Raw genomic sequence first — 13,667 nt, forward strand, 5'->3', positions numbered from 1 at the left:
GGCAAGTTGCACGGCGAGATCTCATAATCAGTAACAAGCGCTACTGCAGGCTACAACCTTGTATAGCACAACAAGCAGGCATAACAATCGCCATAAAGGACCGGCTTCTCGTACGAATGCCATATAGCAGTGAGACATTGTGCATGGCAAGCCTTCTGTTCGACAATGGAACTCGCGCGCGAAGCCTTCCGCATACATGCACTACAGGCTGTGATGTCCCGGAGCTCGCCGTCACGGTGCACGCGATAAGACAAAGGCCAGGTCGCTACTCGCCATTGTTGTGTATTAACTTGCTCTATATCATCATAGCTCACCGAAGCATCGTTGGCTATACGACGATTCTCAGCCATTTCCTCCGAGTCATTGCAACCTCCTCATCGACCTACCAAGTGCGACAAGCCCCGACACAAGACAGACGTCTAGGACTCGAGTTGAATCTAGTGAACAAGACATGCCCAACGCACTGTCTGCGAGTCGAGAGAAACAGGCCATGCCTCCGACTAGTGCCACACCCGAGAGATCAACGGATATCCGTTCGTGCAGCAGATCCTCCCCCGATTGCGAAAGATCGAATGGAGTCGACCGAGATCGCCCCCGCCGGTCGTCTACTCCGATTCCGACCTGTAGACTTCGTCGATACTTTGGACGTGAGGAACGGCAAGTGGGTCACAGTGCGCCTCGATGACTTGGACATACCAGAGTCGCCTGTCGAGTCCGACAGCTACGGGAACCCTTCCGCTACGGCTTCAACTTCGCATGGAGCAGTACTAGTAGACTCGGACGAAGTGTCCGCTAGTGTGCAAGGACGGGCTCATCGGGGGACTATACTACTGCGGATGAACGGGATGGGAGTTCAAAAGGAGAGAGCACTTTCGATGTGCCACTGCAGACGCCACTACGCCGGTGAAGGAGGAAGCACGGTCAAGAAGCCGGGCCTCAAAGCGAGAGGCTCCACCCAAGCGTAAAGGTCAGTGATCGCATGTAGTCACCGCGAACACCTCGTTAAACATTAGAACCATCGTTCAGCAACATCTGGGCTAAGGCCGCGTGTCCAGGAGAGGGCCATAGACACGGTTGTCGGCGCAAACCTTGTGAGTTTCGTAGTGACGTGTCACCACATGTACTGACTACTGACTACATATTCAAGGCACGTCGGTCGAACACTGGCAGGGAAAGGCATGAGTCGTCAGTCGCAGGGCTGACGGACAACGCCTCAGGCGTCAGACGCGATCAGGTGCAGAGAGTGCCAGTGCCAGGTCATAAGGAAGCGAAGGCTTGTGTGGCGGTTCCGATGCAGGTAAATTTTCCTTGGCATGATGTTCCTCTGCGCGCTGATTGAAGGTTTCAGTATCGAACTGCGGAGGAGGAAGAATAATTGGGACATACAAGCGGAAGAATATGGATAGTGCGGATACGCATAGAGGCTTACCGTTTATGTATTTGGCAGGATTTCGAGCCACGGTGAGCAGTATCCTGGTCATCCACGATGCTGTGCTTCAATGGTATGCTCTTCTTATTCTTCCTGCTGCCGGCTTCCATATTGTTGAACCCAGTACGCGAAGACGACAATACTGCGCACAGATAATTGCCATGGACACCGCGTGTTCACAGCTGCCAGTGGAACAACCAACTTGAAGACAGGTATGTATTCACCAGTGACAGCCGAACAAGGACATCACAGAAGGCCCCATCATGTGTATACGCACACCCACTATCTCGAGAAGTTGTAAGACGCTAACAATTCGTGAGCGGCGCACGCACACATGTGCGCATGACGTGCCGAGCGCGGTTTGAGGAGGCTAGAAGCAAGGCTGGAGATACGTCCTATGCGGCGCACAGGGTATTTAAACGCAAGACCCCTGCGTTCGAGGTCCCCAGCTCGAGACACCATGGTGGAGGCATCTGTCTCTCATCGTGACGACATCCGGTTCCAGACTCGAGCTCCGCACTCGCTGTGTGTGAGGCCACGCAGGTCCCCACCAGCAAGCGAGCCACGGGTTCGCAACCTCTGGGTCAGACAAGCACAACGGTAGTATCCAGCTGGTGCGCCACCACCTTCGTCGTGCGCACCAGCGTTGCGGAGAATGTATCGTCCTACGTGACAGAAGTCGGGGACGGCTTTGATGGTGACGGAGACTTCCGAGTCGGCCTGGACACTGGCACCTCAATCGACGATCGAGGACTCGGAAATGTTAACTCGGAGTATCAATCCACTGGGCTCGGACACTTGGAGCTCATTCACCCCTCTCATAACAAGCAGTGAGGCATCAGAGACCGCCAATGCAGCAATGATAGTAGAAGAGTACGTTACTGACTCGGAAATGAAAGACGAGATAACTGTGGCAGCTGTACCAAGTCTGCAGACTGGGGACAGTACACTGCCAGCGACTCAGAAGCGCAAACGTATGCAAGACGCATTAATCCTTCATAGACACATCCAAGCTGAACGTTCACAACAGGTACAGACGAAGATGCCCATCCGCGCCAGGTTGACAAGAGTGCAGCAGTAGATGCTCCCCTCCGCATTCCTACCATAGCGAACAAGGTCCAACGAGTGGGCAATCCCCCAGCCGAGCGGGTCGCAGTGCACCGTACACTCAAGTCCCGGAGGGCAGTGTACAAGTGCTGGAAGATTGCGCGGGCGAAGGGTCTAATAGCAAGCAGGCGTGACCTCCTGAGGATGCTCACGGATAGTCGCTACATACACTCAGTGGTCCTCAAACGAGGTCAAGACGCACTATCAGCATCGCGTGTACTTGAATAAGTCCTTGTGGTCGATATTGACAGTGCCTCGCGCACAGTGTTGCAGGTGATGATGCTATGGATGTATGCTAGGAGCAATGGACTGAGACTAGACGTTTCCTTAGCCTCTGCCCATGCTGATGTAGCTTATATGTTATCACAAGCTCATGCAATGACATACCGTTTCAACTCATGGTGATGGTCGACGTTGAAGGACACACAGAAGGGCTTGCTTATTGTCTGTGTCTGCGTAGATAAGGGTTTTGTGTTATACAATGCGAAGGAGACAGCAGTTGTCTTCGGCCATGCAACTGTGGTAACAAGGTTCATTGCGTGGCCCTAATATACTGCAGCGCGTGAGAGCAGATAAACTACAGGGAACATCTACAGTACGTAATTACAAGGCGGGGGGCATTCCTGAATAGAAACAACTGAACTGCTCATTCCTGGTCAAGCAGCATCAGGACAGTGCTCCGTACCACGGCTCTGTCGCCAAGTCTCGGGTCCCTGTGCATCGCACGCCAGCGTCAGCGAGGTACAACGCAGCGAATGTCGAACCAAACCGACCTTCTGGTTCTTTGTACGCTGGTACTCAATCCGCCGCGCAAACCACTCCTTCGATGTCTGGTCACTGCCGAAGACGCTCTTGTCAGGAACATCCGCAACTGCGCGCAACCATGGGGCTCTCTTCGATGAAGGCGCGAAGGACAATAGAGTCGCCAGGACGCGTGAACATTGCAAGGGACCAGCGCAGAGCACCACTTGTGTGCCTACTAGGGCAGGTCTGTACGCAGCCGGTCAGTGAGATCTACGCGAGTGGAGATGCCTGAGGAATCAGCTTACACGACGCGGTGGAGGTTATACTTGAGGAAGCCGCCGCTGAAGATGTACATCGCGTCTCCGAGTCCTCTGTGAGTCTCCGGAATGTCGATAGCTCAGATCTTGCACAGAAACCGCGCTTGGCCTCAGTCTCCTCAAGGAAGATTCGACTAAACAGCACTTGGTCTGGCGATCCGCGGCCTTCTACAACTCCGCTGGACTCAACACGCAACTCCAACACTTGAGTACTACACAATTCCCTTTCGGCCCCAGAGTAAAGTTCTCCATCGTGCGGAGAAGATCGCTCGCATGCTGAGTAGCTCCCTTCGTGCGGTCCGTAACGACAACGTAGTGCCAAGTACGTTTGTACTTGATATTGGCGTCGAATGCAGCCCAGATCTTCTTCAACCCCTTCGCGGGAAGTTCCTGATCGGCGGCCATGGTCGCTTGAACGACGTAGACATTGTGATCATCAACAAGGACACCATCGACGCCGGGGAAAGTGGTTACGGAGGGGAACCAGTAAAAGCTCGAGCTTGAGGCTCCCTTGACATTATTGAGCCTGTTCGCTGTACCGATGAGTAACGTTGTTGACGGCGTCATGGTCGACTTGTGCTCGCCCCGAACGAGTCGGAGTGGTTCGGACCCGCTACACAAGTACGCGTGCATCTCTTTCTCGAAGCGCCACCCTGAGGCCGACCTCGTCAGAGGATGCAAGCTGAAAAACTCGAAGAGCTCGATCGCCTTGGCGGTACTGAGCTCCTGGCGCGCAGCATCAAGGATGTCGGAAAGGTAGGAGGTAGGCACGCGGTACGCCCACAAACATGGACCGATAGGGTAAATGAATAAGATCGAAGAAGCGATGCTGTGAAGTTCGGCGTGGTGGTCGTTGTCGAGGCGCATGGAACGTAGTACGGAAGAATTTTCGCATATTTGGCGCGCCGCCCGGATAGCGTCCGAATGTGCCATGGCTATCGCGCTAGCCCCACCACTGAGTAGTTTCCGGATCGTTCGGATGGATGGACCCCACTGGTTGACGATGTCATATGTTCTAGCCACTTCCAGCCCGTGCACCTTGCTATGATATAAGCAGGTCAACATCCTCGCAACCAACCTGTCAGGAGTGCGGTCACTCACATTATCATCCCAATTTCGGTCAAGGTCGGTAAACGCGAAACAATGCTCTCGATATTATACTCCCCCTTGGTCCATTCCTCCCACCTCTTCGCATTCGGAGATGCAGCATGAACGAGGCGCGCTGCGCCACATGAACAGAGACAGTCAGATGGAGCGACGACGTCTGCATTGGAGTCGACAAGAATCCAGAACCCGGGTAGTTGTAGTTCCTCGATAGACTCAGGACGGACCATGTACGCTTGAGTATCTTCAAAAACGTATAGCTCGGTTGTTCTGAATTGAATCGCCGTCGGAAGTCGCTGCTCGAGGCGGTGGAGAAGCAGGTAGAGCAGAAAGACACTCTTGCCTGTGACGACTGATTTATTGTTGCAAGTTGACTCCACAAAAGCTTTCACGCACCAGTACCTGTGTGGCCTAACACCGTTACAAACGTAGCCTGAGAGCATTCCAGGGCGTTTCGCAGCTGAACGTATTCTTCTCGTTCAACTAGGACGTCCAGCCGTGGTTTGGCATGAAGGACATGTATGATTGGAGAGATATCCCCGAAGCAGGTGTATTTCAAGGTGGCGTTCGCAGCCTCCTCCTCATCGATAGACATAGTATCGTCGACATCGTCATCGGGTGAAATCAGAGGCTGCCCTAGTTCGGCTAAGGTGATCGACGCCACATAACGAGACCATGGTTTGCCCCAAGCCTTCCTCCACAGTTCGTCCAGCTTTTGACCGTGACCTTGATTAGGATGCGCGGGTATGAACAAAAACGCACAGTAAACTTGAAATGCCGACGTACGTGCAGCTATCTTGTTCTGACCGTCTAAACTCTCTAGGACTAAAGGAGGCGTGAGCAGGATAGCGATGCTGTCTACGCGATGGGCTCACCTTCGTTAGTGACAATGAGAAAATGCACCATGTCGGGAGATGGCCCATTAGGGAAGCATGTGCTAACTTTCACCCAGGATTGGGTGTGCTTGTCATGACGGTGTAGCCGAAGCCATTCTTGAGTGCGAGAGAACAGCGTGTCCTCGGGGCTAATGGACAAATTGGAAGGCTACGGGGAATGAGACCAACCGCCTGGAGTGCAACACATAACTTGAGTGTACATACGACGTAGAGCTTCTGAACGGCTGTGCCGATGTGGTGGATGATGCCCGGTGCCTTTTGTGCGACCTGATCCAACAGGGTTTGGACGCGGACTGTATCGGGAGCGTTTACGACGACGCTGCCTTCGACGTCGGGGTGAGGATAAAAGAAAATGAACTCATTGTCAGACATGGTCGTGGTTCGACATCCACTCCCAGTTGCTATTGAATCAAGAGCCGCTACTGAACGACTTCAGGTCGCCTACCCCAATTTGGCAAGTGTGACGTATCCGTGATCGTTCCTTGAGCGACCTCTCTGAGTTTCTGTCCACTGTCGCAACGTTATGATGCAATGTAAATTGAATGTGAAGGATACAACAGTTGTTCCCGGGCGTGCAACTGCGGTAACAAGGTTCAATGCGTGGCCCTCATATACTACAGCGCGACATCAAATAAACTGCATTGAACATCTACGGTACCGGGATATTATATAGAACGACCGACTTATGCATCCCTGGTCAAGCGGCATCAGGACGGTGCTCCGTACCACGGCTCTGCCGCCAAGTCTGGGGACCCTGCACACGGCACGCCTGCGTCAGCGAGGTACAACGCAGCGAACATCGAACGGAACCGACCTTCTGGTTCTTTGTGCGCTGGTACTTAATCCGCCGCGCAAACCACTCCTTCGATGTCTGGTCACTGCCGAAGATGCTCCTTTCAGGGGCACTCGCAACCGCGTCCGCAACCATAGAGCTCTCTTCGGTGAGGGCGCGAAGGACGACGGAGTCGCCAGGACGCGTGAACATCGCAAGGGACCAGCGCGGGAGCACCGCTTGGGCGCCTGGAGCAGGTCTGTACGCAGCCGGTCAGTGAGATCTACGCGAGTGGAAACGATTGAGGAACCAGCTTACACGACGCGGTGGAAGTTCGACTTCAGGATGCCGCCGCTGAAGATGTACATCGCGTCACCGAGATTGCACACGGCGTGTCCTGGGATCGGCTGGGAGGATCGTCAGCCCTACGCGGATCCGGAAGACGCGGGGAGAGGTACCTTGATGTACTGCCACCTGTCCGAACCCGGGGGCATCACCTGCAATCCGCCGAGTCGGTTGTGCAGGAATGTCTGTGCGCAGGAATATCCGCGTCAGATCGCCTTCCTCTCGAGCAGCTAAGAACAACAACGCACCATCGAGCCAAAGTCGGTGTGCGCACCCAGCGCCGCCTTCTCTTCCGAGATCCCGCCCGGCCGGGGCGGATTCCGGATGCACCGCGCCTCGCTCCCGCTCGTCTCGTCCAGCCCGTGCAGCTGCGCGAGCGTGCCCTCCCTGAAGCCGAGCCGCTTGCCGAGGATCTCCATCAGCGTGCGGTTCACCGCGACGGAGTGCTGGATGAACGGCCGGATCGTGTGCTCCATGCGCGCGGTGGCCGTCGAGGGGTACGTGCGGTGCACGGGCGTGGGGAAGGCGAGGGCGTCGTCCTGGGAGATGTTGATGAACTCGACGGTGTCGCGTGCGCCGGTCTCGTCCGTGGCGTTGGCTCCTGGGGCTTTGTAGCTGGCGGAGAATGTCTGAGTGGGCTGGGGAAGAGCGATACGCAGAGCACCTACCCGAAGGACATGCCGTCATCGCCTTGCTCGAACTTCATCTTCTCCTCGAAGGGGAGGTCCATCGTCTCTTCGCCCATGTCGAACATCTCACTGACTAGCTCATCAGCACCGTGGTTCTTCATGCTATGACATACGTGATTCAGTTCGTTGTTCTGGAGAAGGCGGCCCGAACCGGTGCTTACTACCAGAAGCCGAGAGTGGTGGCAGCCGTCCAGAACGTGTTGATCTCCTCCTCGTCGCCAGCCTTGAGGAGCTCGTAGTCAACGACGAGGAGCGGGTGAGTCGGGACGTTGTCGGGGAAGGGCGGGTAGTTGGTGAGTCCGGGCATGTTTAGGAGAAGGGTGCTGAACGCAGTTGTTAGTGCCTTTGAGTTGATTGTACTGGTGAGTGAGCTAGCGATCTTGTTGGCGTCCACGGCCTGCAGTCCATGCTTATATCCGTTCTACGCAGAGAGAACGCAGACTCGGACGACGCATGTTTACGCGAGCGGCATGGACACAATCCTCCCACAAGGAGCTGCAAACGGTCAATGGCATGGGGCAGCCCACAGCGTGTCTCAAGATCGCTGCGTGAAGCCGCCGCGCTCGCCGGCGGAAGGTCGAGTCGGATCTCCATATCGAGTAACCCCTTCGTTCTCGAAGACGTTGTGAGCCCTTGGACACGCTCTAAATGCGCAGATCGTGCTCGATATGGCTTCTCCGTGCGCGAGCAGCCGGCCAGTTGGCGCCTGAGTCTATTTTTCCATCCGCGGCAGGGGCTCTTCGGCGCACCATCAGGGGAAGGCCCGGTGCTAGCTTCGAAAGTCTATCTTGGGACATGCGTCATGGGAGATCGTGGGTGAAGGAAGGAAAGGCACCTTATCATGGTGGCAATACGTGTGCAGACCCTTGTGTCTTGTTCAGCTGAGACGCCCGACGGCAGCTTCGTGCACGGCCAGGGTCGGACGAACCGTTGGAAGTGGACGTCGTAGAATCTGCGCGAGGTAATCCACGTAGACATTTCCAGCGGAACTGTTGCGTGATGTTAAGGCGACGAGGTCGCTACATGTACTTATTGCAACCATGTATAGTACGCCAGCGTGCCGCCGATTGGTACTTACGTACGGCGCCTCTAACGACGTAGGCCTGAACTCAATGCCAACGATGACATCGAACGCTCAGGAAGTCGTGAGCTGCCTATGGTGACCGACAGACTCTGTGTGAACGTCACGGAATCTGGAACGGACACTCTAATCAGGAATTGTAATAATAGAGAGAGCTACGATGAAAACATACCTGACGACCACGAAGGGACACGATGTGGATGGACACATGCGGACACATTTGGTATCAACTGTCGCACCGAGGCATTCCTTCCGTTGACAGGGCCTGTGAAGCTCAAGTTTAACCCCCACGAGTCGAGAGGCGAACCACTGAGACTCATGACCACCGTGTCTGCCAAAACGTGTGACGCTCTGCGAGACTTATATCAGCAGATACGTGTCTCTTGCGCCAGATTTTGCGGCGATGGCAGTGCCAATAGTGTGCGATACGTCGTACGCTTCGCGATGTAGGCCTGGGAGAAGAAACGGAACGCGCATATATGCAGGTATTGTCGCATTAGTGGTTCATAGAACGTCGCTCCGATACGATACGATGCGCTTGCATGCGTGGCGGCGCCCCGTTTTTGTGAGTGCGTGAGACGGTATACATACATCCCATCCGTGAGTCGTGCGCTTTTCCAGGAGATCGCGCGCACGCAAGCCGACTTCGAGTCGGGAGAGTGGGATTCGAGTTTGGATCAGTGACGGCAACGGCTCTATGGCTGATCCTACGCAGAGATCGAGATCTGCAGTGGCAGACCTCAGTCGTTCGGAATTGACACAGCAAAGATAGGCTTGATCAACAGCACTGCGCGCTCAGACTTCTCTATGTTTATGATAGAGTTAAGGACAGAGGCTTGACGATTTGCAGTGCAGATGAAGCCGGCGAGCGTCTGCGCGGAAGCTTGATACCACGTACGCTGATCTCCCGGCGAGCAGGATCCACGAGCCATGCACCAGTCTTGGTAAAGCACAAGCCCGTATGGCGTATGAAGACGACACCGAAGGCCTACAATCCCGAGTGAACAATGAACAATGTATAATGAACTGTTGTGATCGACAGTCAGCTTACAACACCCGTGCGATATAAGCGAGGCAAACCCACATACAGTGATAAATAATAAGCATGCTGCTACAGTCACGCTGTCTTCGACTTGCCCACCACAATCCTCCACATCAGCCAGCACACGACCGACCGCGGGAGCCACTGCATGAGCGCGCTCGCCCAGGCGCCCCTGCCGAGGGTCATGTATCTGGGCGGGTTCGGCTTCACGACCGCCGACACTACCTGCTTCGCGAACTGGTCAGCGGGGAGCGACGACGGGCCCTGTGCTCGTCCGATGCGCGTGACCATCGAGTCGAAGAAGGGCTTGTAGGCGCTGTCCTCGCGGAGGACGAGCGAGCTGAGAGCGTTGACGCCGACGTTGCTCTTGACGCCGCCCGGGGAGATGTGCACGACGTGGATGTTGAAGGGCGCGACTTCCATGTAGAGGATCTCGGAGAGGCGGACGAGCGCGGCCTTCGTCGCGCCGTAGATCCCGCCCCAGGGCGATGGTCTGTGCGGGAGCGAGAGTCAGGGACGCGCCGGGGCGTGAGAGGAGAGGAAGCGTACGTGTCGCCAGTGATAGAGCCGATGTTGACTATCGTCCCGCTGCGCTTGGATTTCATGTGCGGAAAGACGGCTTGCGAGAGGCGCAGGACGGAAAAGAGGTTGGTGTCGAATGTCTTCTGTGCTCGGTCAAGGGGTATCTCCACGAGAGGACCTAGTGCACGTCAGCCAGGCGATGGTACCAAAGTCGTATGCTACCCACCTGAGCACGGGGCCCCAGCGTTGTTAACAACAATGTCGATGCTCCCCTCCCGCTCAAGCACCGTCTTCACGACCTCTGCCACGTCCTCGTCTGACGTGACGTCCAGCTTCAGCGTGGAGATATTCGGGTCCTTGAAGCCTTCCATGGCCTCGACCCTGCGCGCCGTGGCATAGACTTTGCAGCCCTGTGCCGCAAACTCTTCACATCTGGATGCATAACCGTGTCAACAGGGGGCTTTGACGATACGACAGAACGGCACTCACAGCGCGAAGCCAATGCCGCCCTTCGAGCAACCAGTGACGATAACAACCTTGCCGGACATGTCGGGCGGAAGGCTACGGTGAGGCTGATCTATGGAGGTGGACAAGAAGCGGGGATGCCCAGCGCGCCAGCGTGCGGCATGATAAAGGAGACGACCATGATTGAACACAGCCACATGCCACGGTTCTTAGTCACAACAAAAAGAAGTTGGTGAGAGTCGCCGCAGTGATTCGCAGTGATCGGCGAGGCCCGATTGCGATCTGACCTTGACCTCGGCCACAACCCGACAAGAGCGGAGAACCTGCATGAACCCGACCCGTCAGACAGGGAGGCAGAGGGAGGCCTGCCGAGCTTTGAAGTGAATTGAATTACTCAATATGTCAGTATTCACCTTCAAGTTCAAGCTCAACTCCCGTGAGACATGTCTAACTCAGGGCATGATCGTTTGATTGCGCACCGTCGGTTTGATTGCGGGCATGCGGGCGACGGCCGACGCGACGACATACGCTGGCATGAGGCAAGGCAATCGGTAATTACACACAAAACTGCGTTCTGTCAATACTTCACGATGCTACTGTACAAATGATGTCAACAACAGAACAGGAGTCAAGACACCCGCCCAGTCCATTGATACAAATCAGAACAGCTCCCGCTCCCTCGCCATCCTCAACTCAAGCGCCGCCTCAGCGTCCACCTTCTGCCCAATCTCCGGACGCGACTCTTCCTCCTTCAGCCGGAGCTCGCCCCGCGCGCCCTGGTGTTCCTCCGCTGGCGTCACAAGGATATGCGGCGCGGGGTCCATCGGCGGCGTCCCCGGGCCCTCCTCCTCGCTCTCCGCATCGCCGCGCGACGGGCTGAGCGTCGGAGTCGCGGGGCGGTTGTGAAGGCCAGCAACCGGCATCGAAGGCTCGCCCTCCGTCGTGAGGCGCCGCTCGATATGCGCGACCTCGGGTTCCAGGTGTTCAGCAGGCGGCGACGTAGGTGTCGGTGGCTGCTCGACGACGGCAGAGAACTGTGGATGAATGTGCACCGGGGGGCGGGTGTAGGCTCTGCGCTTGAAGGCGGCCGCTGGGACGAGATAGCCTCCTTGTCCTCCTCATCTGCGTCTTTGATGTCGACCTCTGGCGTTGGCGGCGACTCAACTTCGCCCGGCACACCCAGGCTCTCCTTCCCCACACCAATGTCCTCGTTATCGCTCTCGTACCCGCCCTCGTTCTCCGGCTCCGCGTCAGGGATCTCGACCTCCGGCGTTGGCGCACTCTCTACGACACCCAGCGCGTCAGCATCCAACTCCATCGGCTCAGCAAGCGCGTCGTCCGCCACGGAGGACATCGACGGGGCGGACTCACTCAGCTCGACCAGCATACTGTTGCCGCTCTCCTCCGCGCGCACCCGGTCGACGTCGATCCGTCCGCCCTCGTCTCCCGAGCCCGACGACTCCCCCGCGCTACTGCACTCGGCGGGCACGAGCATGACCGACTCCTCCGCATGCAAGGGCTCCACGTGCGGGACGATGTCGAGGCTCGCCTCCGCGCCCGCGTGCAGGTCCGGGTTCCGCTCGACGTCCCTCCGTTTCTCCTCCCGCTGCGCGTCCGTCGGCGGGTCCGCCTTCGCTTCGTACACACCGGGGATTACCGGCACCGTCTCCTCCGTCTGCGCGGGAGTCTCGTCCAGGGCGAGGTGCGCCTCGGGCAGCGCATCCTGATCGGGGTCCCGCTCGATGTCCATCCGCTTCTCGTCTTGCTGCTCGGCGGACGGCAGCTCCGTGACGGCCTCGTACACGCCAGGCGCGATGGGGACCGTCTCTTCTGTCTGCGTCGGCTGCGCGGGCGGTTGTTGATCGAGAGACGCCTCCGGCTGAGCATGCTCGTCAGACTGCTCGACCACGTCCATCACCTTCTCCTGCTGCTGCTGCTCCGTCGGCCGCTCCGCCGTCGCTTGGTACGTCCCCGGCGCGACCTTCACTGTCTCCCCCACCCATTGCCCTCCCTCCCTCTCCCTATCCTTCGCCTGCCACCTCGCCCACACCTCCCCAACAACCGCCTCGACCCTCTCCGCCTCCGCCTCGACCTCCCTCACGAGCGTCTTCCTCCGCTCCCTCACCTCCCTATCCCCGCCACTCTCCACCGCGTCCAGCCTGCCCAACAGCTGGCTCAGCTCCTCGAGGTACCCGTGCACCACCGCGTTCCGCGACGTGTACGCGAGCTGCGGGCGGCGGCTCCTGCCCTCCTCGACGCTCGCGCCGTCTGCAAGGACGAGCGCGGACAGGGCCGCGGGGTCGGGCGGCACGGAGACGTGGTCGTGCGCGCCCGGTGCCAAGGCGAAGTCCAAGCTAGATGGGAAGCGGAAGCCCGCCTTGAGCTGCGTGAACTTGGTGCGGTACTCGTCGATCGTGCGGAGCGCGGCGGTGCGCGCGGCGTGCGTGCGGTAGGCCTCTTGGATCTTGTGCGCTGCGACGTGTTGCTCGGGCGTCGCCTGGGGGGGTTGCGCCTTCGGCGACGGCGTGCGGATGGGGACTTTGAAGTGGCCGGTGGCTCCGTTGTAGGAAGCGGTCGGCCTGATGGGGCTCGGGGGAACCGCTGAGCGCGGCGGAACGGACGATGCGCGCGACGCGTAACTGTCAGGCTTGGGATGTAATTGCGTAGCAGGAGTGCCCTGCGGGGCCATCCCACGCCGGCGGGTAGGTGCGACGGTACGTGATCGCCGATTGCTTTGGGGCGAGGTCTGTACACATCGTCATTAGGCAAGAACGATCGGTTCGGGTGGCACTACTCACCATCTCGTCTTCATCTGGCATCCAGCCATAGGGACCGAAGAGGGGGTCGAACTGACTCGCGCGCTGCTGGCGGCCGTACTCCTGCTCCCTCCGCCTCAACTCCTCCGCGCGTATGCGCTGCCTTCGCTCCTCCTCCATAAGCCTCCGTCTCTCCTCCTCCAACTGCCTCTTTTCCTCCTTCATTCTCAGCCTTTCCAACTCCCGCTCGCGTTCGCGCTCCCTCCTCTCCAACTCCCTCTGCAGCGCTCGCTGGCGCTCCTGCTCCGTCATCGCCCTGCGCTGGCGGACACTCGGGCTATAGCCGCCGAACCCGCCGTAGGGCGGAAAGCCGCCATCGTAAGAGTCGTGCTCCTCGT

General features: G+C 57.6%; 7 protein-coding genes across 7 annotated transcripts; 1 reads left to right on the top strand and 6 right to left on the bottom strand.

Annotated features, from left to right (window-relative positions):
• Positions 1-116: 116 nt before the first annotated feature.
• On the top strand, positions 117-1,472 carry B0H18DRAFT_1022221 (uncharacterized protein; the record flags this gene model as incomplete). Its single annotated transcript, XM_048029576.1, has 6 exons — positions 117-440; positions 520-623; positions 653-797; positions 917-981; positions 1,191-1,297; positions 1,403-1,472. The coding sequence occupies 5 exons, from the start codon at positions 117-119 to the stop codon at positions 1,261-1,263; spliced, it is 711 nt and encodes a 236-aa protein (XP_047890671.1). The 3' UTR covers positions 1,264-1,297; positions 1,403-1,472.
• Positions 1,473-3,192: 1,720 nt separating this feature from the next.
• B0H18DRAFT_1121565 (uncharacterized protein) lies at positions 3,193-3,635 on the bottom strand (the record flags this gene model as incomplete). The annotated part of the gene is made up of 3 exons (XM_048034350.1): positions 3,193-3,249; positions 3,310-3,526; positions 3,586-3,635. 3 exons carry the CDS (start codon positions 3,633-3,635, stop codon positions 3,193-3,195), a joined length of 324 nt encoding a protein of 107 aa, XP_047890672.1.
• Positions 3,636-3,765: 130 nt separating this feature from the next.
• On the bottom strand, positions 3,766-5,296 carry B0H18DRAFT_880418 (uncharacterized protein; the record flags this gene model as incomplete). The annotated part of the gene is made up of 3 exons (XM_048040766.1): positions 3,766-4,639; positions 4,699-5,044; positions 5,098-5,296. The coding sequence occupies 3 exons, from the start codon at positions 5,294-5,296 to the stop codon at positions 3,766-3,768; spliced, it is 1,419 nt and encodes a 472-aa protein (XP_047890673.1).
• Positions 5,297-6,294: 998 nt separating this feature from the next.
• On the bottom strand, positions 6,295-7,710 carry B0H18DRAFT_880426 (Clavaminate synthase-like protein; the record flags this gene model as incomplete). The annotated part of the gene is made up of 7 exons (XM_048040767.1): positions 6,295-6,351; positions 6,412-6,628; positions 6,688-6,776; positions 6,828-6,899; positions 6,963-7,329; positions 7,383-7,505; positions 7,565-7,710. The coding sequence occupies 7 exons, from the start codon at positions 7,708-7,710 to the stop codon at positions 6,295-6,297; spliced, it is 1,071 nt and encodes a 356-aa protein (XP_047890674.1).
• Positions 7,711-9,302: 1,592 nt separating this feature from the next.
• B0H18DRAFT_571699 (uncharacterized protein) lies at positions 9,303-10,248 on the bottom strand. Its single transcript, XM_048038639.1, has 3 exons — positions 10,076-10,248; positions 9,573-10,019; positions 9,303-9,510 (listed from the first exon to the last, which is right to left on the bottom strand). The coding sequence occupies exons 1-2, from the start codon at positions 10,129-10,131 to the stop codon at positions 9,602-9,604; spliced, it is 474 nt and encodes a 157-aa protein (XP_047890675.1). The 5' UTR covers positions 10,132-10,248; the 3' UTR covers positions 9,303-9,510; positions 9,573-9,601.
• Positions 10,249-10,970: 722 nt separating this feature from the next.
• B0H18DRAFT_1022245 (uncharacterized protein) lies at positions 10,971-12,563 on the bottom strand. The gene is made up of 2 exons (XM_048029577.1): positions 11,611-12,563; positions 10,971-11,584 (listed from the first exon to the last, which is right to left on the bottom strand). The coding sequence occupies exons 1-2, from the start codon at positions 12,426-12,428 to the stop codon at positions 11,173-11,175; spliced, it is 1,230 nt and encodes a 409-aa protein (XP_047890676.1). The 5' UTR covers positions 12,429-12,563; the 3' UTR covers positions 10,971-11,172.
• A 15-nt stretch (positions 12,564-12,578) lies between these two features.
• B0H18DRAFT_827647 (uncharacterized protein) lies at positions 12,579-13,052 on the bottom strand (the record flags this gene model as incomplete). The annotated part of the gene is made up of 1 exon (XM_048039361.1): positions 12,579-13,052. A coding segment is annotated over one exon (474 nt), but the record flags the coding sequence as incomplete, so codon positions are not given.
• Positions 13,053-13,667: the final 615 nt, after the last annotated feature.

This window comes from Fomitopsis serialis, assembly GCF_022376445.1.
Source record: "Fomitopsis serialis strain Sig1Antser10 chromosome Unknown B0H18scaffold_62, whole genome shotgun sequence".
Lineage (NCBI taxonomy): Eukaryota > Fungi > Basidiomycota > Agaricomycetes > Polyporales > Fomitopsidaceae > Fomitopsis > Fomitopsis serialis.